Raw genomic sequence first — 27898 nt, forward strand, 5'->3', positions numbered from 1 at the left:
ATACTATAAATGCTTTTTTTCCAGATTTCAGGTGTAATACCTTCGCTTAGAGAGCAGTTAAAGTTATTGGCTAACAGAAAGCACAACTTATAAGCAAATTCCTTAATCAAATGGGGTGGGAAGCAATCAGGCCCCTAGGTTTGCCCAATTCAACATTTCTCAACTTAGTGAAAACCTCTTGTGGCATGACAACTGGAACTGGCCCTTCAGAAGGTAAATAAGCAGGTAGATTACCCAGATCTAAAGAGGGAATATCATCTGCTACCGAGATGAACTTATTGTAAATCATGTTGGCAATCTCCAAGGGTGAATTACCAGGTAAGTTGAAGCTTTGTTTACACTTAACCAGCTATTTTCTTTACTTGTTGATGCCACTGCCTCAGATTGCCAATGATGAGCTTATTCATACTTGCGCTGTAAAAACTTTACACCTGGCTAATTTCATAGGCCTAAAAATCTTATTACAGAGGAGTTTCCAGAGACTACCTTTCCCTTGACTGAAAGCCCTCTGTTGTTTAACAATGTGTGATTTAATCTTAGGAGTCATTCAAAGCTTGTCCTGTTGTGAACTTCAACAATCTTGGTGGGAAGGTATTGAGATTGATAGAAGACTTCTACTTTAGCACTGGATGTTGGTGCAACATGATAAAATTCCAATCACGATTTGTTATCTACTGGCCAAATTCACATTTGTCTGAGTGTTTGATTGGTCACGGTCAAGCCGACATCCATAATACTTCCAGTTGATCAGAAACTTGTCAATGAATACTATCTCGTATGTAGAAGGCAACACCCCCACCTCTTTTGTGGCTCCTTGGTCTGCTAAATAGGCTATATCCTGGGATGATTAAGCAACTAGAATCAATGCTTGATGAAAACCATGTTTCACAGATAACGGTGGTACCTGTTTTGATGGTTTTTAGTATCGCCGGCAATTCATCAATCCTCCGAACCTGTGATCTAGCATTCAAAAGGGCAGATGACAGAAGTCCTGAGTCTGGCAAAGTAGTTGTTTTGTACAAGTAGTTTTGATTGTGACGATTATTGATCTGCTGATTGACCTCACCTGTCCATTATCCAGGCAATTGGGAATTTCTTGTGGCTCATGTCTTATTGCATGACAGACTACATGACCTGCGCTTCGCAAGTTATAAATAAATAGCGATTTTTTTTTTTTCTCAAAGCAGTAAACTCAAAAATGACGTACGTCAATGGGATTACACTCAATGTAATAGCAAACCCCCAAATTGGCCAATTTTAAAAATTGGAGAAATACCAAATCACAAACACTACCTTTACATCAATATCGAACTTCACACCTGCTGGTATGCACCAAAGACGTGTCCATTAAAATTACAATGACCACCTATCACGTGATATCATCTTAAAATATCATTTTGGTAATCAATTTCTGCTTGCTGGCTTTGGCTAAAAAATCCCTTTAATATACACACAATTTTAGGAGCATGTTCCTAATATAACACCCAAAAAGGTTGACATTTGTCCCTGAGAAATATTTACTGCAAGACTACTCACTCATTAAGATCGATAAGAGTGTGTAGTAGAAAAACGTACAAAACCTGTACAGAAAACCTGCAACTATAATCTCATGTCATGTCACCCATGATGATGTCATTATGACAATTTTGTTCTAGGACCCTCTCTAGATGGTAGACTACAAGTGTGCACAAATATGGAATCGGTCAGATGTGCAAGAGTGCTAATTCTTAAAAAATAAGTACAAAACCTATGGGGAAAAATTAAATATTCAAAAAATCAATAAAACATCACACGATGATGTCATTACGAAGTCATAAATTAGGACTGATTTTAGCATCAGGGTTTTGATGATAACTGAAGATTGCCAAAGTACACAAATAGTGCCATGAAAATGTGTGCAAATTTAAGTCAATGGGCTGAAATTAATATTAAAATATCAATAATAAATCACTTGATGATGTCATTATGACGTCTTGTTTTAGGACCATCTATGCACTATGGTCCTTCATCCATTCAAGTGTCATGAAGATCCAAAGTTGCAAAAGGACTAAAGTCGATGGTGGAAGAAATGTGCACAACTTAAATGGGCTTTTGGCAGAAGTGCAGGAAGAAGAAACCAGAGGTTATCTTTCTGTTAGCTTTTTCACATTCTTTTGTAAATTTGAGCAACTAATCTAAAGCACAAACCTTACGGTGTAATGATTTCATCACGTTCATATATGTCAAGTTTTGAACCCAATCAGACATGTACATGTACTTTAGGTGAGTGCTTGGTGTAACTTTGATGACGATCGAACATTGCTAAGTTACCAAAATAGTGCCTCGAAAACGTGTACAAAGTCAGTGGGCTGAAAGAAATATTGAAAAATCAATAATAAATCACTTGATGACGTCATCATGACGTAATTGTTGTCGACACATCTACGCATAAGGGTCCCAAATTTTGCAAACCCATATAAAATCAACTGTGGCCTACCACGACATTCTGTTTGCTGCAAGTGGCAGGGTAAAATGTGGTCTTTAATTCATTTCATGTGGGTCAAATCGCATGACTCTTCCTTCCGGTCGAAACTGAAAGTGGGCTTATTGTTTAAAAGTGGTAATAGGTATAGTGTTGTTTTCAATGCTGTTAGTCTGTTGGGGTATAGTATTCTTCAAAGCATTGTCTAGTGCCCTCTTGCGATGGGTTACAAATTCTGAAAAATGAATTTTGAATAGATGTCTGTGGTGAATCACCTGAAAATTGATATGGATGATAATCTTTACCTAATTAACACATGTCAAATTTGGGGCCGATGATGTCATCATACTGGAAGTTACAACAAAAATTCCTTTCATTCTTCAAAATTCAGTACAAAAATCAACTGTAACAGATTAAGTGTAAATTGTCCATTAGATGATAGCTAAAACATTGGAGTCAGCTGCATGAAGTGCATGATTGGTGTACTTCTTTCACACAGATTAAGCGCCAACGACAAACCCCCTGTACAATATAAATTGCGAACTTGAAAATCCCATTCGCATACTGTGCATTGGCCACTAGCTTTGTGCATGGACACGCAATATCTGCCTGTAACATAGGCAGCACACAGTGCGTTGAGCAAATACCCGGGAATTGGCTAATTTCCAAGCACATGGTGCTGAGAGCAGATTGCATCATATGGAACGCCAGATGGGACAAATGTTTAATATGTCAAATCTGCACTCTTCCGAGATAACAATAATGTTTTGCATTGTATTTTGTGTTGTACATGTCTGATTGGGTTAAAACACTGCAGATAGTTAGAATGGGAAGGTTTATGAATGGGGATTAACATCATATGATGACAATGTCATCAGCAGATGAGTCATGTGACATTATTTGTGCATCCTTCAAAGTATTAAGGAAGTGTTCTAGATGAAAATTTACTTTATGTAATAATGACGTTATCAGATGAAGAATCAAATTACAGTTTAAGGCCTATGTTTATCTTTCATAAACTCCTCATTTTAGAGTGACTTTAAAATTTTGCAGTGTTGCACACATCAGTATGTATTATATTCATGGCTCAAGTGCTACGTAAGGTGTTGTGAGTACTCCTTTACAGTTCACCGAGGAACCAAGTACATTTGGAAACCACAGCCCTAACCTCTGGCCATATTGCTTTGTTCTCTAGTTGAAACTCACTGTTTTAACCTTTTCCTGTAGCTAAACCTTTGTAAACGCAAGTACAGTCCCCCCCCCAAAATAGAATACTGCGTCTGTTCCCGTATCATTTATTTAAATATGCCCTGTGGCTAAATATCCACTGCCTATTGTATATAATCGCCTTTGTGTAATAATGGTTCAGTAGAGACCTTACCTAGAGGTTTTACTGCAGTCAGTCCAACACACAGTATCACTTGACTTTGGTTAATCCCTTGACATTACTTTGTCTAAGCTGTTAATTCATGAATGGGCAGAGGGTTTCAACTGACATTTGGTATTGCCAGTCCTTGAATAAATGATAGTGTAACGGGGAAAAATGGCACACTTCAAATAAGAATAAAAAATAACGAAGAAACTTGAAGAAAAAATACTTTCAAAAGGATCGAAAAAGGAGGAGTCGCAAGAAGTCTAAAAGAATAGGGATGCAGAAGCAGAAACTTGATTCCAACAAAAACAAAATATTTTATTTCTTCTAAAAATATCCAAAAAAAGAAATTAACTGGAGAACTAAAAAAACAGGACTGTCAAAAATCAGATTTAAAAATATTCATCCAAAGACATGAAAATCTAGTCAAAAGAATTGCAGAAGCAAAACTTAAAAAGTAGGAGAATTATGACAAAGACCAAAATTAATTTTCGAAATTATACCAATCCTAGATCAAAGTAAACCCGCCCCAAAATCAAGGTAAGGCTTAACCAATCTAAAACAAGACCAATCCAAACTAAAAGACTAAAAAAAAAAAAAAGGAACCAACAAAACCAACAAAACAACACAGCACCTAAGAAAAGTTACAGATCAATTCAACTCAAGCGTTAACTATCAAGTCTACCGCAGGTCTGAGCTTTCAGGGCAGAACTTGACTGGTATCAAATAGGTGTGTAACTTCACCGACTGCCAACCTGCAAGAACATCAGGTAATAGGGTGAGTAGCCAGTAGACTCCAGCCGGGTGCTGTTATATGCATGTGTAAGTGTCTCTACATGCTCTGCCCAGTTGACCTTCTCCATGGCTTCCAGCGTCCCAAGCATTGACAGCAGCGTGCGGTTGAACCGCTCTGTCATCCCGTTACCCTGCGGGTGATACGGTGTTGTCCTACTCTTGGAAATTCCTAGAAGCTGACACAACTCTATCACCACTGGTGATTCAAAGCATTTGCCCTGGTCCGAATGCAGGCGCTCTGGTATCCCGTAGTGTATGATATACTTCCGCCACAACACTCTGGCTACGGTGGTCGCCTTCTGACCTCTGGTAAGGAACACCTGCGCATATCAAGTAAAATGGTCAGTGACAACGAGAATGTTTTCTACCCCACCCTTCAACTTCTCCAGGCTCAGGAAGTCCATACAGACCAGTTGCAGTGGGCGAGGTGTCTTGATGGCCTGCAGGTCAGCTTTTCTAGACTCGGGGGTCTTTCGTAGGGCGCATATCTTGCACTTCTTCATGTAGGACCTGGTTTGCGAGTAGAGTCCAGGCCAGTAGTATTGGTCACAAACCAGGTGGAGTGGTTTGTCAAGCCCAAGGTGACCCATAGCGTCGTGCAGATGTTGTAGCACCTTCTGTCGCATGTCTCGCGGAAAACCAGCAGATGCTGTACTCGACCATCATCATACTCCCTGCAGTAAAACAGCATACCACTTCTTACGCTCAGCTTGTCCCACACCTGTATCAGCTTTCTAACTACTATTGATTCCTTGGACACCTGTCTTTTACTCGGCTTGGATGGACTTTGACATTTGAGATCAAGGACTCTTCTGATTGCTCCATCGTTGTGCTGAGTCTCTTCCAGGTTTGGCCCTTGCACACAGCTGGTCCCACAGCCACTGTTATCGCCAGACCTCTGATCCTCAGAGTCACCGAGGGAGCCATCTTCTCTACTCGGGTCGCTCTGGCAGCTAGACGAAGGGGATTCCACAATTGGGAAGGAGACATTATTACTGATGGCCAGGGTGGTTGGTGTTTTTTCAACCACAACATTTGTCTTCCCATCAGCGGCATCAAAGATCCTGGTGACTTCGGCATTCTCTATACAAGACAAGGAATCTGCATTTGAATTTGATTTGCCTGGTCTGTACACGATGTCCAAGTCGAAGATAGTCAGTTCGCTCACCCATCGCTGACCTCATGCATCTAGCCTAGCCTTTTTCATCACGTAAGTGAGGGGATTGTTGTCGATGACAGCGGTGATCTTGTGCCCATACAAGTAATCCCTGAACTTGTTGGTCACAGCCCAGTGTAACGCACGAAATTCTGACTTGTGGGCTGGGTACTTGGCCTCTGATGAAGTTAGAGTCCGACTAGCATAAGCAATCACTCTCTCCTTGCCATCCTGAACCTGTGCCAATACTGCACCTAGACCACCACCAGATGCATCGGTCTGCACTATAAATGGAAGACGGTAGTCTGCATAAGCCAGAATCGGCGCTGTGGTGAGCCGGTCACGGAGAGTCTCAAACGATGCTTGACGCTCGGCTGTCCAATTAAAGGGCAGGTCTTTGCCTCCCCGTGTACCTCCAGTCAATGCAAACAGTGGACCTGCTATCTTTGCATAGCTTCTCACAAATCTCCTGTAGTACCATGTAAGGCCAAGAAAACTCTTGACATCTCTCTTGCACTTGGGTACTGGCCACTCCTTAACTGCTGTAACCTTCCCAGGATCTGTGGAGATGCCGTCACCTGACACCACATGGCCAAGGTACTTGACGCTACTCTGCAGTAGATGACACTTAGTAGGTTTGAGCTTGAGCCCATGCTCCCACAGTCTTGTGAAATACTTAAGACAGGAGACTGACATGCTCTTCTATGGCCGAACTGAAAACAACAATGTTGTCCAAATATAGCAGCACACTGTCAAAGTTCATGTCTGCAAACACTGTTGCCATCAGTCTCTGAAAGGTGGCCGGAGCGTTCATCAGACCGAAAGGCATCCTTGTGAACTCGAAAAGGCCTATGGGAGATGTGAGATGTCTTACGGACGTCTCTCTCAGCAACCTTAACTTGGAGATAGCCAGACATTAAGTCACGACAAGAAAAATGCTTAGTCTGACCAAGAGCATCTAGAGCCTCGTCAATCCTGGGAAGAGGGTAGGCGTCCGAAACGGTGCGAGAGTAAAGTTTGCGATAGTCCACACAAAGTCTGATTTTACCATCCTTCTTGCGTACCACAACAATTGGCGATGCAAATGGGCTTTGACTGGGCTGAATCACCCCAGACCTCTTAAGCTCCTCTATGTGGCTCTTGACCTCATGGAATTCAGCTGGAGGGATGCGTCGATATGGCTGCCTGAAGGGGGTCGGGTCTATGAGGGGAATCTCGTGTTGCACTGTGTGAATGAACCCCAAATCATTTTGGTCCACTTCATGCTATTTCTAAAATACTTCTTTACTGCTACACTTGGGCATGAAAATAGTGCACATGAACAGCATTGGTTCTTCACTCGGAGGCAAGACTGAAGAGCAGACATCACGTCAGGGCATTTAGGTCCCTACCGTTAGAAGAGTTACCAAGGACTTTTTAGTTCTCAGAACCACGTAAGTCACAATTTGTTACACTTGAGAAAAGTCCCCTCGGAGTCCATCTGCTGTAACCACATTTGTGTCTGTGTCCTCGTCATTCCTCATCAAACAATACCCATAGCCTGTAAGTACTGATTTTTTAAATTAAATTTGAGGCAGTGAATATTTAGCCATCAGCGACAATTTAAGTTAACAATTTGCCGGGCACATGAGCATTACTTTTTTTTTACTTAAAATTCTAATCATGACAAATCTTAGGCTGGTTCTGTGCTCACAAAGTCATTGTGACTTTGTATTCAAAATTAAACCACAAAACCACAGACAGGAGATTTTGTCTGAAAACCTGTTGATACTTTAGATGTTTCCACAATAAGATTTTGATAATTTAATGCAATGGAATGCTTAATTACAGATTTGCTCTTATACCGGCATATATTCATAACAACGGATGCGCAGTGTATGTCTGGGAGCTTGGAAAAAAAATCACATGCTTACTTAGTGGGACTAGAACCCATGACCTCTTGCTTGCTAATGAAGATGTCTTAACCACTCGACCACCAAGCTTGCCAGGGTTGGCTGGCCAGTTTGAGTCAAATGCGGCAATGCGTACCGCAAACTTTTTCTCCCTGTTGCAAAGTATATCTTGAAATCAATATGACTGAAGATCTGATAACAATACCAACGTGACACTGAATAATCAAGGAACATTGAAATATTGCAACCCCAGTGTACGATTCAGTGGTCTTGAGAATAGTGCAGTCCCCCAAAATACCTGCATTAATCCTTATCATCTGACTGGTGGATCAATCTTCACATGCCCCTTGAATTATTCATTCTATTCCATTGTACCTGTTGAATAGAACTTCAATTCACTTAACTGGTTCCAACACCCATATTATATGAAATGAAACATCCCATCTGTCACTGAATGGAGTTATGTTTACCACAGCAATAAACATTCATTATTCATATGCACACATTTTAAACATTCACTAGTTGTATGATAACTACAGACATGCACTTTATATGACACAGATAAAACATGTATTTTTATACAATGGACACATTGCCACTGTAGACTGATAAAATATTACACTATAAGATATAATATAACAAATCAAGTTAATCAGGGTGATCCAATGATCCAAGGGACAATGAACATTAGTTGACTGGTTGGTAATTGAGATGACTCTTATGGGTTGACAAAGCTGAACAATAATTCAAGGGTGCTTAAATATGTTTGAATAGAAAATAATATTTTCTGAAATATTAACATGGCTACTTCATTTCTTACCTCTGCATGTTCTGTCGCACTCCACAAGAGCTGGAGTCACTTGAATGTTGATCAGATGTCATTTGAATTCCACTCTCTGATGACCTCAAGCTGTCTGATTTCACAGTGTGAATATTCTGGGCTAGATAAGTCTGACACAGATCATGGAAATGTGCTTCAGATGAAGGCAGACTTTCATGCACAAAAATTGTTACTAAACAATTGATAGTGGTTTTTGAAATCCAAACTTTGCCGACTTCTGGTGTGCACACATGGTTCTATGCTCATAATTCTAATTATATTGTCTGTTTCCTGGAAAACCTATAGTCATTTCATAACTGGAACACTGACACATTAACACTAATAATGTGGAAGCTCATGGCTATATCAACATTACAGACAGTACACGAACAATCCAGCATGCCATATGGAATGCAAACCAGTTAATCCATTTGCGACCCACTCTGCAAAAAAGGGTAATAAGTCGCGCAATTCCAAAATATGTTATAATGGCCTGTTCTATTTGGAGAGGGCAAAATGTCTTCAAAAATGTGATTTTGTGTTTTTTCCTCTGCTAGCTTGTATAACATTTATGTTTTCAGAATTTGTGACAACAGACATGAATACTGAAGAATAAAGATGAAAAATTGATCATTCAGTGGGAAATGCTACATAGTGTTGTGTTTCCAAGTGCTACACTTTCTGAGCTTTTCCTCAAAAAGTGCTTTTATTGAATCGGAAAATGTGGATATACAAATGTCAAAATATCTCTGGAACGCAGTGCACTACAAGGGTCATTCATAAATCAAATTGTAGCTTTTGATGTTCTCAATCCGGCCATATCAAAAATTGATAACCTGAATCTTGCAACTTATTACCCATTTCTCTAGAGCCGGTCACATTTTTTCATGAACTTTGATACATTTTGTATTGGCTACTGAAGATGGGCAGATATCAGGAAGACAAATTCAGATGTGGATTTCACATGTATAATACAAACAAAACCCAAATTGTCAATTTGTGCCATGAAAAAGAATACTTATTAAACCTCCTCCACTAGACACAATAGAGTTGTGTGCATAGAGCAAAAGGCGCACAATTAATTTATGTACTAGGTAGGCATGTGCATATACATGTTTCTGACCATGTTTTCATATCAATCTGAAAGCGTAGATATTTTATGCATATGAATAGCTTCCCTGGAATCTGAGGATGGCTCACAGTGGTGTAACTGTGTCCGGGAACCACCCGGGGTACACACATTTTTTTTCAGAGGGCACCAAAAGACAACAAGCTGCAGCAGAGGTTGTTCGTGGATTTCAACTGGGGGGGAGGCACAGGTGATTCTAATTTCAAAGAAATTAATATTACATTCAAGCTGAAAGTAACAAGCTTTCTTCCAGGGCCAAATGAATGCCAAGAGACCTTTTTTAAAGTGAACTACATTTACATTTGCAGCCTGTAACAAAATATTTGATGACTTAGACCTGTTGTTATGTAAATGACTTATCATTACTTCCAAATCAGAAACTAAATGGCACACTCTTCTGGCCATGTGTTTAGTATAAACTTATTCTACAGAACCTGGACACATATTTCAAGGTTACAACACACATTTCAAAATATACCTTCTGATCCAATGCAGTGATCCTCTGCCCCATTTTTTCTTTGTTGATTTGTTTCACTCCTGGAAAAAGAAGAAGAAAACAAGATGCTGGTTGATGAATAAACATGATTCTCAATTGATTTTTTTGTCACCATCACTTGCATACATGCACAAGAAAATTCTACAACTTTCAGTAACTATCTGGCTGCCTTGTTCATCGTGACACAATTAAACAGCTTTGCTTTTATAAGTTAGCACGATCATCTTGTAAACTGGTGTGAACTAATAACCCTCATCCACAGGATGTATGCTGGTTCAGACAGTGTTACGTCCGATACCATGCTTAGAGATTGCCAACTGCCATTGCTAAATGGCTTCAGAAAAGTTTGTATACAGTACAAACAGTAGATTTTTTCAAACTTTCTTCAAACCCTACTCAACCATCAACCAGCATGATGTTCTGAAGATCTAACTGATGACAATAACAAGAGTAGTGTCACTTCCAATGTTAAATTTGGGGACTGTACCACCAAACACATCAGGGAAGTGGGGAAGAAGAGAGGCAGAACTTCACTGAGCAGTTACTGAGTCTGACCTAAATCAACCATCTCTGAGTATACAAAGGCCTCCTTAGGACACCTCAACTGGAAAAGTATGTTCACCGGTAAACATACTTCTGTCAGGTGGAGTGTATCACCCATGAAATTTAAACATGGCCAAGATTTGTACGGTGATCTTTCTGGCTTGTGATCAAAGTGACACTGGCGCAAAAATGTCAGGCTAAAAAAAGTAACCCTTCAGTAAGTGACACTTCTGGTGCAACTTTCTGGTAAGTATTGGTGACCAAAACCCACCGAAAGTTATTAGTAGTTCCCAGTAAACAAATGTTCTTGCTATATTGGAGAGGTTCAGCATCTGAACATCAATGTGTATGTAAATGTCAATGCTACTGGCAGGGCAAAAAATATATTGGGCAGGGCAAAAATCCAAAATTAATTTACATCTCCCTGGCGCAAATCCATCTTTGAAATAGAGGTATTTCTAATTGAGGCAATTTTTAAACAGCACTGTTACAGCATATGATTCCATAATAGTGAACCAGAACTAGCTGTAAAATCAGCAGATAATGGTGCACCATACGGAAAGCTACTTTTCTGCCTAATAGTCTCCTGCTAACTTGGCCTCCGAATAAATAGACTGAATGTTTGTCCAAGTCAGGGACATTTTTAACTTATGAAGCCATCATTCCCCATACTGCCATAATGAGATAATATTATGGAAACTAAGCACAGCCAGAAAAGTTTAACAAGCCCCAATTGCTTAGAATTTAGAAGAGGAAGGAGGGCACTGTTATTGTTCAGCTACCATTTCTTTTTCTTAAATTCTGTGTTGCCCAAATCTGTAAATAGCTCCTTTCATGTAAGCTTTTCACCAATTTTGTATTTCACAGCTTACATATTATGCATGAAACTTTTTTTTTCATGACATGCGTTGTGTGTTTTGTCCACTGTTTGGGCCATATGTGGAGATCATCTGCAATCTGTGACCATTATACATCATTAGTTCCACCAGTATTCCCTTATACACACATGCATGTTATTTTTACACACTGTGTACTTAATAGCCCACAGCAAGTATGCAACGAACCATATCCCATTACAAGCATTGAGAGCAGTTGAACTATGCTGCAGCATACATGCTCTTGAACCACAAAGTCCGTAGCACATTTCCAACTTAATAATTTTCCCCCAAAATTTTTCCCGGTGTTGATCCTAGTTTCAATCAAAAAACATTTTATCAGTACTTTGGACTAACAAAGACCCCCCCACCCATATGCCAAAAATCTGTGTCCGGTTACAGTACAGCAAGGTCAAATCACCTTTTCTCACTTACAGTTTTAACCCATAACTGTGTGGGGATTTCCTGGCAATCTAGGGACTAAGTTCATGTCAAAATCATCCGATTTTGTGATAGTCAGAGACTTTAATATTCACATGGATCAAACTCAAGCACATGATATGATTTGTTTTATTAATTTCTTGAGTCTTGTAATTTGATTCAACGTGTATCATCCCCAACCCATATGAAAGGTCATGTTTTAGATCTTCTTATTTCTCCTCCATCTATGGACATTATCAAATCTGTACATGTTTTTGATCCTGCTATTTCTGATCATTCACTGATAACGTGTTCTTTAGAAATCAGTAAGCCTTTGAGACCGCAGAGATCTGTGGCATTCAGGAGGATTAAAAACGTAGACTGTGAACATTTTCGTCGAGACATTCGTTGTTCTGGACTTTCAACCTATTTGGATGATACTTCATTACCCGACCCCAACGCATTTGTAGCTTTTGACAATTTGCAATTAAGGTTGGTTCTTGACAAGCATGCTCCTGTTCAATCAAAAGTTCTCACTATACGGTCGAATACACCATGGCTTACTGAGACCATTAGGAAGGAGAAAATTAAGCGTAAAAAAAAAAGAAAAACAGAACCACTGGCGAAGTACTCGACTCACTGTTGACCGGGAGATATATAAAATGCAATGTAATCACGTTGTGAAGATGATCAAGGATGCGAAAGTGCATTATTATCAAAGCTTAATCCATGAGAGCAGGGGGAACTGTAACCATATTTTTCGTGTGATTGATAATTTGTTATGCCGTAAGTCAGTTCCTACATTTCCTACTCATAAGTCTGAAGTCGAGTTGGCAAATCGATTCGTTAATTTCTTTCAAGATAAGATCAGCAACTTACGACATATGAGTAGTGTGGGTCAAGGAGATTTTGATATTCCAGATCCAACCCTTCCTGAAGGATGTAAGCTTAATTTAGGATCCACCACTTGTGCACAGATCCAGCAAATCATACGCAAGTGTTCTCCAAAGACTTGCGGTGCTGACCCAATACCGACTGCACTTTTAAAATGCTGTCTGCCGGAAATTTCCCCGATAATCACATCTCTTGTTAATTCTTCCATTAACCGTGCATTTTCCCAAATGATTTTAAGATGTCTATTGTCACTCCCATTCAAAAATCTCACAACCTCAAGGCGGATCAAGCCGAGCTGCTTAAGAATTATCGGCCAGTTGCCAATTTACCATTTGTCTCTAAGGTTCTTCAGAAGGTGGTTGCGCAACAACTGACTAATCATATGACTAGGTTTATGTTACATGAACCTTTTCAATCGGCATATAAGCGCCACCATGGGACGGAAACAGCTCTCACCCGCATTTAAAATGACATTTGGAAAAATATGGATGAGGGTAAAGTTTCCATTCTGGCTTTTCTTGATCTAAGTGCCGCTTTGGATACACTTGATCATGACATTTTGCTTCATCGATTAAAGACACATGTTGGAGTCTCACAAAATACCTTTGACTGGTTTTCTTCTTACCTTAGAGACTGTTTACAAAGAGTTCAGATTCGGTCTTTATCGCCTGATGGTCGAAGTAGATCGGATGTCGGAACCATGAGTGACGCCTATACACTTAAGTACGGTGTCCCCCAGGGCTCTGCATTCGGACCCCTTTTATTCAATGTGTTTATGTTGCCATTTACGAATGTTATTAGGCATAATGGATTGAGTTGTCATTTTTATGCAGATGACACTCAGTTGTATTTGTCAGCACAGCCAACTGCCAGTGACATACAGAAACAAGTGTCAGTTTTAGAAAAATACTGTGACGACATCAGATGTTGGATGGCGATTAATTTTTTGAAGCTAAATGATGATAAAATCAATCTGCTTATCATTGGATCGCATATGTCGTTGAGCAGAATTCCTAGGACTGTTGTGAATATTGGTAATCACAATATTACCGCACTCTCTAAAGTGAAGAGTCTGGGTGTGATTACAACAAAATGAATATGCAATCCCACATCAAGAATGTCTCTTGCACTGCAATGTATCACCTATACAATATAAGCAAAATTAAGCGTTATTTGGGTCAGTCAGCAACGGAGCAGATTATTCATGCACTTGTTACGTCTCGCATTGACTACTGTAACTCTGTTTTAATTGGTCTATCGGTCTCAGCCCTTGCTCCTTCGCAGAGAGTCCAGAATGCTGCAGCAAGACTACTCACTAATGGCAAGAAATTTGACAACGTTACTCCTGCGCTGATGCAATTACATTGGTTGCCAGTAAATACAGGGTGATTTTTAAAGTGTGTCTCCTGATATTTAAATGTCTTCACGACAGTGCTCCAAGAAGACCGGGCTGAAGACGCACCATTTTAAACAAGCATTTTTAGTTTCTCAGTATTGAGTTTAACTATGGTACATGTAGGTTTTATTTATTTCTTATTTATTTGTTCATTAATTTAGTTATGTAATTTCTTCATTCACACTTATTCTGATGTACAGCACCTGGGAGCAGCTTGATGGGCACTTTATAAATGTCATTTATTATCATTAGTATTATTATTAAGTGTTATACACAATGTCTCAAGAAAGGCTCCCCCTTTTCCTTTCCCACATTGACCAAGTCACTCATACAGTGTACCCACAAACAACCTCTCACCATCTTTCTGAACTTTATTGCTCTCCAGAAAGTCAGTGAGATCAAAACGTACCTAAAATCCCCACAGAGATCAGAGTTTCATTCTGATAAAGCACTAGTTGTGTTTGTACATGAACAGATTGTTCAGTCAAACAGCATTTTTATAGAGGATAGTTCAGTAACAGCAACACTGTGGACTACAATCGGCGTGCATAGTGTAAGCTTTGTCAGGTTAATTGTTCATAATTCAAATCACACGTAGTGTAAACAGTCTTTAATGTAGTGAACTGTCTCAGTAATCCGTCCATATCACTCAGACATCTCCATGCACATTTCGTGAATCTTCAGTGGTTAATTTTACTGACACCTCTGTCATCGTAAATGTTTGCATGCATAAATGGTTAGTATATTGAACTTCTTGGGAAAGGAGTGAATAGGAAGAGTAAATTACATATGTGCTGTAACAAATTATACACTATTACGTGTTTGAATAAAGCAGCAGATGATTCCCTGGTGTGGTGCGCTTTTACATGTACACCACATCTTGGTACACTAGAATGACACCTGCTGTCATGGCAGTGGTGTTTCTCTGGAGCTAATTAAAATGTTGGAATGCACCAAAGGTACACAAGTTCCTGGTGCATTTGTGGTGTTCACTAGAGGCACATCACACTACAGCACACCAGAATGACACCAGTAGTGCATTTCTTGTGCTAATTTAAATTGTTGGAAAGTACCACAGGTACACCAGTTCATCGTGCATTTGTAGTGGGTACCATGAGGTACACCCTGCTACAGTACACCAGAATGACACCAGTGGTGCATTTCTGGTTCTCATTTAAATTTTTAGAATGCACCGGAAGTACACCAGAGTGTGCTTTAATCCAGGCAGGGGTACAGAAGAACTGCACCAAGACAACACCAAAACTACAACACAAATACACGAAAACTATACCAAAGTTCGGTAAGGGATCCCATCCCTTACATGTGCACACACACAGCGTGCATACAGCACAGAAGTGTACAGTGCTGTAGCGCCGGCGGGTCCGGCCGATGGGGGCACCAGCTCGGACCCGCATGGAGATAGCTGGCTGCCCCTGCTGGTATGCGAACAGCCCGCGGTTTTCCCGCCTCGTGCCTGCCCAGTCCCTGCCTCATGTCTAGAGCTTTTTTTGGATCGACACAGTGTTGTACATTAGAGATATAAAACCAAGGTTTCTTGGCCAGAACAGCGATTTGTGGCTACCTGTGTGTGTCTGTATTAGCGTCACAACCCTATCAGTAGGACACGCTGCAGTATTTTCATAAATGTACATGCAAATGGTGTTTGTAACACTATTAAAACCTGTGACATTTGGGAGTTTGATTTCTCCATTAAATACATATGTGTAAACACAATGTCAGAGCAATGATCCCATATAAAGTTCTCATACTGATACACCTCAAGATTGAAACAAACAAGCCAGTCAAAACCAAGCAAAGCAAAACATCGTTCAATGAATCTGAGGTCAAGAAGAACTCTCCGTGAGGCCATATGTAAAACAATTGTTCTCAAAATTAGTCCAGTTTCACATTTCAACAGACTTGTGTAACTCTTTCAGAGCATTCCCAGCATCCCATTAAATGTATTTGTTCTCATATTGAGATTTTTCATGAGGATGTTTTTTGTGCATGTACATGTATATTAGTATTTATTGTGCCTTTTAAAATTTTATTTAGCTCTCTTTTTCACATACATCTTTAAGTGGTTTATACTGTTTATTGAACTTTAACCTATATGAATTTGTTAAACTTTGAAAAGTAAACTATCCAGCAGGCTGTAAGGAGCAAATGTTATGATAATCCAATAAAAATAATAATAATAAAAACACTGTCAATGACAAGGTCAATATTGTAAGTATAGGCACAATCTAACCAGCATGTAAACATGATGTAAACACTGATCTTTCCTATGGTTAAAAGTGACGTTTCCACAACATTGCATTGGTATGACCTAGGGTATGAAGTTGTACAGCTGCACTCATACTAACTTAGTTCATGTATGTAAGATGTGCTATGGGGCAGAGTAAAGCACTCTTTCTGCTACGGTACGACTGCCACTTTGTTTGCATTGTAGGCTAATTTCACTGTAATTTCAATGTCCATAGATGACACCAAGTTAGTTTTTCAGGAGAGGTTTTTCTCTCATTCTAAAATACGATTGAAACTTTGGTTTTGAGCAGGACAGCATCATCATGAAGAAAATTATGGAACATTCAGTGTATGTACCACCATTAAGGCAAAGACCCAACTTTTTCAAATCTTAACCATGACAGAAATAGATAGCTTTCTGGACAATTTCTTTACAAATGTTGAGAAAAATATGGTAGTCCCTATTAATTATTCAATTTAGTAGAATTTGTTTAATCACTTCTTTGGTGAATATGGTGAAGACAAATTCAGTGAAATAAAATGCACTGTAACACAGTAAAGAGTTTATCGCATAACAATTGTTGACCGCTGTGGTGTTCAAGACGTCATATCTCACACCACAGCGGTCAACTATTATTTTGTCATACATGTACCTCTGTGTCAGAATTCTCCATTAATTAATTCCATATTTTATTCCTATTTTTCTACCAGGTCAATTAATGTCAGATATTTTCTATTTCAGTGTCAGCTCCAGTGCCCAATTTATCTGAACTAAACTTTGGCATGTATTATTCACTACACTTTCTCTTCATGTTTAATTCATCACTTCTTCAGGTTACATATCAATGACCAGGGCCACGGCTTTCTGTACTTAGAATTTGGATGCACTTCTTTGTCCTTTTGTATTGCAGTGGAGCTTTCTTTTGTAAAGATTTGTCACAGGTTGTGTGGATAAAGAAAATAAGGCTGGAGTTCTGTGGGCGATTTGAATGTGAACAGAGCACAACTGAGTATAAATGTGATGAACAGTGATAGACAGTAGAGACCTGAGAGATGCATCATGATGATGAGGTGTGTGGGCTGAGTTGATAGTCCCTATCCCAATGCCGCGCGAGTTTTGTACTTTGGTTGTACCATTTGCCACAGCCAGTAGCAGATTTGTCAGGCTGCTTATGAGGCAAAATTGGTTGTCAGGATCACCATAGCGGCTGATTGACATTCCAAGATTAGAAAAATGGAGAAAACCATGGCCTTGAAGATGTGAGCTTGGCTCAAAGACTGGTTGAGTTTCATTCCTCCTCACGCTCGACGGCTGGTTCTTGAATTCCGATGTAACCTTGGTCACAGCACACTGCAGTGAGGGTTCAGATCTAAGTTGCGGAAGTGGTCCCGCAGATGTACCAGAGTCGATGAGCAAGCTAGCAAGGGCAGATTCTTATAATCATGGAGGGACAAACTGATATTACGTCGAACTGTATGTCAGATATTTTAATTTGAGAGCAGACATACATGTAGTGATAACACTTGCGAATTTTGACTGAAAGATCTGCTATTACATGTACATGCCTTGAACCTTTCAGGTTATTCCAGCTTGTGGCATACTTTTAATCAACCTTGTTTTCTCTGGAGTTTATATTGACATTTGTTTAGAAGTTTTCTTTCGAATACTTATTTTCCTCGCAGGAACTTTAATTGATAATTCTTTTATTTTGAGGTGCTTTTCAGAGCTGAAATTTTACAGCATATACATGTATTACAGAAATTGGAAATTATCAAGTGTATCTCTTTGATGCACTCGTTTGTGAATTTACAGTGAATTCAAAATTTTAATTCACACATACCTGTACTTACCTGTAAATACTTGAATTGCAAATGCTGATTTTCATGCGGGTGTGAATCGACATTCATTTGATAAGTTTAATTTAATTCTGAGTTGTAGCTACACTCACTTGAGAGACATCTGATTGTAAATACGGAATGGTGTATATTTTGTATTATAGAATCGAGAAATTTTGTAAATAAATTCATATCAAATATTGTAAATAGTACAGATTGGGTTTTGTTACAATCATTTTCTGGCCTGCATCCAGTCCTTCTAGTTGCAGTGGCCGTAAAGTGAGCACTGTGACACTCTGTCTTAAGGAATTTATCAAGAGAAGCAAACTCTTTATTTCAGAGGACAATAGGCCTACTGTAAAAATTAAGAATTAATATAAAAGATGCAAATGGTATCATGTGCAAATGCACTGTCCCCTCACTTTCGTTAATTGTGTAAACTCTAAAATGAAACAAGTGCGGGTACCAGTGAATACATTTATATAGTCTGGTTAGGGGTCTCTGCAATGCCTTGTAAGCTGCAGGGACGGGAACAGGTCTGTTATACGAGCGCAACCATGCACGAAACATATCGTGGGTACCACGCAAAACTGACTGAAAGATCATTCGTTCTCGAACTTCTCGGGGGTCTTCTGATTTGCGAGTGTACGCTTGTGCGTGCATGCATCATCGGTAGAAAGAAATGTCTCACGGTGAGTGTGATATACGGATATGTTGCCCTGTCATGTGATCGTTCTGGGCCAATAAATGGACAGTATCCAAGACAGAGGTATGACAATGTTTTTGTTCCCTTTTGTTTGTAAAATCTATTCCTTGTGCAATAACAAAATCATTGTTGCCTGTTGTGACAGGGTCAATAGGTTTTGGACAACCCCACTTTCAAATGGTATGCTCGATTTGGCCTCTGATGCCATTTACTCCATCAGCTATACGAAACATCATGGACCCTTACAGAGCAGGCAACCACTGTATAATGTACATGTCCTTGCATGCAAAACTCTTGCCATCATGCTTCAAGGAATTTACTCACTTTGAGCAATACATTTCAATACAGACTTTCATCGTGTTTTCAATTATATACAATAAATTACATACCTTTAAGGACATTTATATCCTTGTTAATTTTTATGCTCGCAAGAGTGAGGTCATTTTCTTCAGTGTTCACATCAACATCACTACCATCATCTTCATCATCATTCTCACCAGCGCCAGTTGCAGAATCTTTAAGTTCTTTCTGTATCCATGTGGGCATCTGCAAAATGATTGATTCACATGTAAAAAATGAATCTGCTGTAAACTGGCTACAAACATAGGAGTAATCAGGCAGACAGTTATTTTGTCAGACAATGCAATTTCCTTTGTAAATGTCTTTATGTCAGATGTCAGACAGAAAAACCAAATTCACACATTGGAACATACTCCTACCCGTGTCTGCTGTGTTTTAGCTGATTTCTTAAGTGGCTACATAGTATCACTTTGTAACATCATCATGATGTCATTGCAATATATGTTAGGTAGAAGTCCACTGAAGTTGTGATGTTTCCAGGCAATTTTATTTTATTCAAGGCAAATATTGACCATTGTAGGAATATAATGAACATTCAGAATCTAATAACAAAGAATTTTATGACATCATCATTACTTCTTTTTAAGTGTGGCATCCCAATTGTGAGCTGCACCATATTTTTTGATAATTAGAGCTTGGCTAATATGTGTAATAAAACTTTCATGTATATAAGTGGAAGACATACAGTTATGTCCAGTCAATGTATTGCAAACAAGATGAGCAACATGCAGACGTAAAAGAGTGTCTGTATTTTGACATGCCTTCACATAATGCATATCAATGAACAAGCCATGCAGCTGCACTTGCCAGTAAATCACATGTTTTTCTTGTTCAAGGTTTGGAATATCACTTGATTTTCCACAGAAACTGTGATTGGATAATGCTCTTGAATGACAATAGGTCAGTTTCCCCAGAAAATGGCTCATGATGCTAGAGCCCACCCCCCCTCTGGATGTCTGGATATGTCATAGCTTTTAGTTTAAGAAACAGTGGTATAATGTACCTCGTTTTTCAGAGAGTTAGAAAAATCAAAACAAACAAGCAAACACCCCCACAAACAAACACCAAAACAAATTAACTAACAAAAGTAAAGCCTGGGAAGAGTGCTCAAGCAAAATTCATGTGCAGCACATACATGCACGGGTTTGCATTTTCTGGTGCAGAGCAAAATGCAATGCTCATTAACTGATTGTGCACTTGTTTGCGTATTGGCTTCGTTGACGCTTCGTTTCAGAATACTAGGGCTGAGTCAATTCAAATAATTTACTATTCGAATATTTGACCTTCAATTTGATCGAATATCCAAATATTGGGTCATACCATCCGGCAGATTGTTGAGGAACAAACTATATATACAAAATCAGTTGCAATAACACACACATTTGTACATTGCGATCAATATAATAGCGTCTCACATCTAGGAGTATCTCCAGCCACGATTTAGCAAGATTTAAGAGATGAACAAGACTTACAGCCCCGTCAACAATTATGATTCCTTTTCAATTGTTCAATGACTAATTGACTTTTTCAGTCTTTGTAAGATTTCTGAGCTTTTCATTTGAATCTGCTTGAAACAAGCCTCCATAGCGTAATGTTTCTCATTTACAACCAAAAGAAAATTTCCCCTTACATTTCATGAATTTTGCATTCGAATATTCAAATTCGAAAAATAATTCTAATATTCAACAATCGATCGAATATTCGGTTATTCGGATATTTGGCAGAGCCGAACAGAATACAGATGCAGATATGCAAATAGCCATACAAAAGTCATACAAAATTTCAAGTTTTCCATAGTTTTGTGCACAAACATGAATGTACCCAGCAGGCATATTTTTAAAAAATAATCTAGCTTCTATATAGCCTTGATCAAGGCGTTGGGCAATGATTTGACAACCCCGGCCATCAGGCCTGCTGTTGCAAAACACCCTTCACTGCAGCAGGTTTGCTTTCAACTCGTACAGCACATTGCGCAGTACATCGGGCCGTTGCTTTGAGTGACATTTGATTCCCAGTGAAACCATTGCCCCACTCTCAGCTTGCTCACGTGCCTGACTTGTCCCGGTCCGTAACCCGATGCCTTGATGGTTCTGTACCGTGGCAGTACAACTCATTACGCTAACGAAGGGCACCCCCCCTAGCGAGAAATGGATGGTATTGGTCAAAGTATGTACACATGTCCACGTACTAGACTGTACTGCAAGCTATAGCTACTGCAGCTGGTAACAGTGCACCACGTACCGGTACCTGCAAGTAGCTGCTTGATCGTGATTATGTGTATAGATGTAATCAAAGAGGCTCATGATTGGTCCCCAAAAATGAATAATTTATATTTTTGGGAAGCATGATTTATGGCTCTAGAATAGCTTTGATTTATTCATGATGGCATAACCACATATCGCTGAGCTTCCCCATTTTTGCCCAAAAGTGGAAGAAAAAACAAAGAAAAACATACAGATTCTACAAGGCGGTTTTTCGACTCAGCATCATGATATGGACAGCTGACGCACGTATGTACAGGGGGTTAGGTACATGTATATGTATACACACACCTGACTGGGGTGGTTCCGTTTTTATTACGAAAGTGGCATAGCCTTCATAAGTCGGTGTACTGGGATCCACTGTAGTTCGCCGTTAACCGTACTAGGGTGGCAGCATATTTGCTGTGGTTTGCATGCGTATGGCCTGCGTAAACCACGTTGGACAAGGCTAGTTGTTATATTGTGCTCTATGGTAACTATACTTTCTCATGCACAACAAGTCTAGAAAGGGCCCATGCACAGGTAGCTTTTCTCAAGGCATGCATGGCTACCAGGACACACAATGTGTATCTCAGCGGCTAGCATGATGAAGACTATCAATGTAAGTGGTGAAGCCTTTACCATCCCCTGGAAAGCACTGATCTTTTTTCTTTACATCTTTCTTTCTACATGTATTTGGTAGAAAAATTAATGCATTATATGCTGTGGATATCAACCAATATACTTGCACCTACTTAGACCATTTGACATCATACGCGCTCATAAGGAAAACACCACTGCCACTGGCCCAGGGAACATTGTTTTCTTTCATTGGATCATTGGGTGAACACTTCCATGTGTGCATGATTAGCTTCACGAGATAGTAAAGACCCTTGTGACTTTGCCGCTCACACTGGTCTTTTCAAGTTCATGTAACTAGCCAAGCATCCACGGTGCCTGGTGCCACGCGTGCCTTGGCTAAAGGCTAATGCACAGGGTGACATGTGACAATGTGAATTACAAATGTATAAAATATTTCATAAGTGTTAAACTTCACAGATGTAATAAAAATGGATAGGGCATATTTTTCAAAAGATGAACCAAATGCAACTCCACATGTGATTTTTGAAAGAGCAACGTTGGTCATTTAGTTAAATTACAGAAGTATTCATTAAAGCTGCATTGTACTGTATTTATGAACAGCAATAGGTCAAGGCTTAGGACAACTCACCGATCCAAGTGTATCAAGTTCTGAAGTTTCTGAGCTTGTATATTCATCTCCACCATCACCACTATTTGCAGAATGAGACAGTGACTTTGGAACATGGAGACTTTGGTCACTCCTTAATAAACAAAGACAACTGTTATTTCAACATTTAAATTATTTCTCAACTGAGTACAAGTTCAAATACATTCATGACCCCTTTAACACAAGAAAGGGCTTGTTTCATAGCGCAGCTTAAGAGTCAGTGGGAAATTATGCAAACTTCAACGCAGATGAACTCTCTGTTAATGCTTGTACATGCTGGAGATTTCTATTCTTAGATTAGCATTTGGAGCAATTTTTCGCTGTAGAACCACTCCATGTCAATCTAACATGATTTTTCACCCAACCCTGAGAGATTATAAATACATTTGGTGAAATGATTGGCCTGTAAGAGAAACCTCCAGAAGTGCCTTTTAAAAATTTACTCATTAGTTTTTGAGATTTGGATACTTTTGACTTATCTGCATAAGCTCTAACTTTAAACACTTGGATCTGAAGCATAATACCTAGTAAACCAAGTGATATATCATTCAAACCCTCAGATTGGTCTTCATTTCATGAATAAAATCAAAACTGTAGCTTGAAACCGAGAAACAACTTATAAATATAAGTTTATGTTATCAGCAAGATGTGTACTTGGAAAATCTTGTGATGGACTTCCTGTGTGTAAAATAATTAATATTTATGGTGAGAATAATTTCATAAAAGGTTCGATTCCATGAGATGAAATTGAATGGAATGAACATGTCATCTGTTACCTCATTAAATTATTTTTACAACTGCACAAATATGAAACATCCATTATTTGTTTTATACAATACCTGCATAAATGCTCTTCTGTTGGGAGAACAATTAGATCCTGCTTAAGTATTAACATGCACCATTTTGCCAAACAAATCTGTGGCCGAAGCACCAGTCACTGGTACAAGTATTATGCAGTGTTTGACTGGTTTCTATCCCGGGTGTTATTTTTGTCTTTTTTACTGGGAATGAGATATATATGAAATTGGACAGGAACAAGTCAAAGTAAAATGAAGTTTAATTCAACAGGTACTCTTGAATAGAATGAATAATTAAATGACATGTGATCAACAATCTACCAATCAGATGATGGGGATTTATACAGGTATTACATCAAATGTTTCAAGTAATGATTTTTTTAAGATGGCTTCCACATGTAAAAACATGTACATTTATACACAAGTCTATATAGTTTGTGCATGTTTACAAGTGCATGTCCATGTATGTGCACTGCCAAAAAAGCTTGTGCGTGCCTTTGAAGGCCTAGTATTTTGTCTCAAGTTTATTTTAGCAAGTAATATGCCTGTAAGACTGGCAATGAAGTTACAAGTGCATATTTATGTGCTCCGGAGGACTGTGAGTGACCAGAAGATGGTCCTATAAGTAACATGGAAAAAAGGACCCTCTTCTGGTCATGCACATGCCCAAGGGGAGCACATGCTTTTTCATAACATACTGTAACGTCTCTCTTGGGGTAGGGAGTCGTTACCATAAAGAATGAGAGTCACTGGACTGACTTATACACACACTACTGTTTTATTCCGAAGAATTATTTACATCTTCTCCATATTTACAATGAGCAACTGCTACTAGTGTGGCTGGATATCACTCAAGTACTGCTCGTCCAAATTTGACTATTTATTCAGGAGTGATAGGTTGTTCATATTGGAGCTATACACTCACGAACGGTCAGGGAGTTGTTTCTCTAAAGCTGCCTGCTCGGGAATGATCGATGCCGACCGCTGGAGCGGTCACTTTATATAGACTCTTGGGGCCACGTCTTAGCCAATGAGAGCACTGCATTGGGGTGGTTATGAATAATTCATACACATAGAAAGTCTATGGAAGAAAAGTCTACGGGGATTTTGTACATACTTGGTTTTCACTGAATTAGTTTCTGGAGAGCAAATAAGATCCAAGAAGTTTGGGAGCGGGAGGGTGAAAGGCTGTTCGTGGGTGAGCTACGGGGGACTTGGTCAACGAGGGAAAGGAAAGGGTGAGCCTTTCTCGGTACATTGGGTTGTGTACAACACTTAGTCTCTGGATGGCTAGGAAATCTACACGTAATTCTTACAGGGTAAAACTGAGGGTGAGCGGAGGTAATGTACAGGTTATATGTACAACTGAAAGTAGGATCGACTCAGAGGAAGATTTGGGAGAAAATGACAAAGTTGGAAGTGTGCTTTGGAGTTGCGGTTCAAGGGCATGTTGCAGCATAGAGCAACGGGGTTGCAAGTGGAATGCAATGCGCTGTGTACAATCGGTATAATCTACGTGTAGATGGTCATTGTGCACTTGCTGTGGGGTAGATGGTGTGTGTAGTAACGTGTACACTATAATCTACATGCATATAGGGGGACAGTTTGTGGGAGCGTAACACTACCATTGTTCAAAACAATGAAACCACAACAAAGTATGCTCTTTTTACATCACAGTCTTGTTTTTCCTCCAAGACCGTGATGCAGGCTGCAGATATTAATAAAGTCCCACTTATTTTCTTTGTTTATTTTCTACCTGTCTTTTCCATTTCATATTTGCTTTTTTGTGGGGGGGGTCGTCATGTGGTAGGATGGCTTTGTAGAGGTGCTGGTCACTTGTTCTATCTTGCCATTCACTGGCTTTGTAGGCATTTTTTGGTGTGTGTATTTGTAGTCTGCTTGTTGTGCCGTGTCAGTTGTTTTATGTACATGCTCATGTTTCTAATGTATTTAATGTATTTAATTTTTGGTTTAATATCCAGTGGAAAAGTGTAATGAAATAAAAACAAGTAGGTGTTAAAACTATGGCTGGCCGTCAGTACAAAAGTACAGGAATTGTTCACAAAATCTTAAAAATTCCACATAGCTATCCGACCATGAGATAATAATACACCTACTACTGAAATACTAAATAAAAATTCAATCCTCTTTAAAATTAATGGGACAAATGCACATTTGAAGGAATTTAAAGTAAAATAAAAAAAATCATAGAGTGATTTTTCTGCAAACTTGGCCATCCATGCAAATTGTACGCAAAATGAGAGTGGTTTATTCCAAATCCAATTGCTTTGAATCTACTTTGTGAGATGTGGATCACCATTTTGGGAATTGAGCAGCTGGGGAAAAATTTTTCTGTTTGAAGTGCTTTTTACATGTTACTCAAAATGTTAAAATTCAACCTTTGTAACAATAGTTCATTTAACATTTTATGGTTTATCTTTTAACCATGCAACACACAGACTAACACTAACAGTCCTCAATCCTCCAACAGGAGAATTTGGGACTCTTAGGGCTAATAGACATGTACATGTAAACCACTGATGGAGCAGACAAATGACAAATTAGAAGAAACACACAAATTTATTGATCAAATACACTTACAACTTTCGGGGAATGGTCTTTCTTTTTCTCCTACTCCTCCTTCGTGGTGGAGGGCACGTTGTCTCGACATGGACAAGCATGTGTTCTCCTTGACAAAGTACATTACTTAATGTCATCTGGTAAGATTGACTTGCATCATTGGTGTCAGTTCCAAGCCTGGAAACAATTTTAATAATCTTTCAACATATTGGGGAAGCTAGTAGAAGCACTTGTATCACAAGCATCATTTCATATTTTCTTTCCCAATTGTTTACATTATAAACCATGATATCATTGTTTTCCTAACTCATTCTTCATCCAATAAGGAAAAACAAACTACCATGACAATTTTCCCACCAATTTTCTCAAGCTACGTTTAATACTATTGTGCCAAGATGCTGTGTTATTGATCAACACAACTGAAACCACCCATGGTAAAAATAGGTTTTGAGTATTGATAATCTGAACATCCATTTAACACTGTCAAATTGCACAAAACTATTTGACCGATAAATCATTCCTCTTCTGCTTAATTACAGATTTGACCTTTTCAATGTTCTTCAAAATTCAAGTCAGGTATAAAAATAGTAAAGAATCAAACTACAGTGAGATCCGTTATTGAAAATATTTTCTCAAGGGCGTTTTTACATTGCACATCATTTACTTATTCCTTTCAACAAAGTGATCTGTGATTTTCTTTTTGAGGTTAAAAGATCATGACTATGCTTATCAGGAAATTAGTAGCTCTCTGTTGGTACCATGCCTACCATGATTTAAGAATAGGGTGTAGACAATGTATGGCATGTAGGCAGCCTCACAATCACATTATGAACGAATTGAAAAGTGGATAATACTTTCCTTGATAAAGGACACATTGCTTTCAGTGCATTTTCAAAGAAGATGTGCAAGTAGCTTTATTTCAATAACTTACAAAAAAATTGGCTGAGGTTGTAAGAGCAACTGCCTTTTCTCTTGAGTGCCTTGACTTTCAACACTGACTGCACTACTTGCACTAGCGATGTTTTTTCGTTGTTGAATACCTGTGTAAAACAAAAGTATTATCATGACTATCTTATCTTTCAACAAGTGTGCCAGAAGGCTGTGAAAACAACATAAGATCATTTAGGCCAAGAGTAGATACCGTGCTACTGCCATGTCGAACTTCATTATAATGAGTAAGAGCAGCAATAGCACAGCAACAGCGCACTGGTTGCACTTTATGCCGAACTTAAATAGAGCAGTGTTGTGCCACTGCCATTTGGAACATTGATAGCATGGTATACCCTGTCGAGCTAAAGGGCTTGCCATCCCCAGTTCAATTTGTCAAGCCAAATTGTGCTAAACACCATGCTATTGCCGTGCAGAATTTCACAAAATTGAATTATTTGAGTTCAACACAGCAGTAGCATAGCGTATAGCCTTGGTCTTATATTCATGGGGTGGCTGATGGATTAAGATGTTGTTTGTTCCCTACGTGTACACTTCTGATGGTAAATGTGTTTCTATTGCCCATCTCCAATAAATTTTCACATATACAACGTTCAGGATGTCTGTGAAGTGGCCCGTCTGTTTGTTTTGAATTCTGTATAAAGCCTAGCACAAATTGTTGGTGAGGTTGTAGTGGGAAGTATTGT

At 39.1% G+C, this 27898-nt stretch overlaps 1 protein-coding gene across 1 annotated transcript in view; it reads right to left on the bottom strand.

Moving 5' to 3' along the window:
- The window catches only part of LOC110986064 (serine/threonine-protein kinase Nek9-like), a 140467-nt gene that overhangs the window by 20426 nt on the left and 92143 nt on the right, over positions 1-27898 (bottom strand). The window contains exons 19-24 of the mRNA XM_022247674.2: positions 27196-27304; positions 26286-26441; positions 22870-22981; positions 19428-19584; positions 10104-10162; positions 8497-8627 (exon numbers count right to left, since the gene is read on the bottom strand). Coding sequence (XP_022103366.2) covers positions 8497-8627; positions 10104-10162; positions 19428-19584; positions 22870-22981; positions 26286-26441; positions 27196-27304 — 724 coding nt within the window. The remainder of the gene's footprint in view (positions 1-8496; positions 8628-10103; positions 10163-19427; positions 19585-22869; positions 22982-26285; positions 26442-27195; positions 27305-27898) is intronic.

The sequence above is a fragment of the Acanthaster planci genome, linkage group LG08 (assembly GCF_054643075.1).
Source record: "Acanthaster planci isolate LZ-2023a linkage group LG08, COTS_SCS, whole genome shotgun sequence".
Classification (NCBI taxonomy): domain Eukaryota; kingdom Metazoa; phylum Echinodermata; class Asteroidea; order Valvatida; family Acanthasteridae; genus Acanthaster; species Acanthaster planci.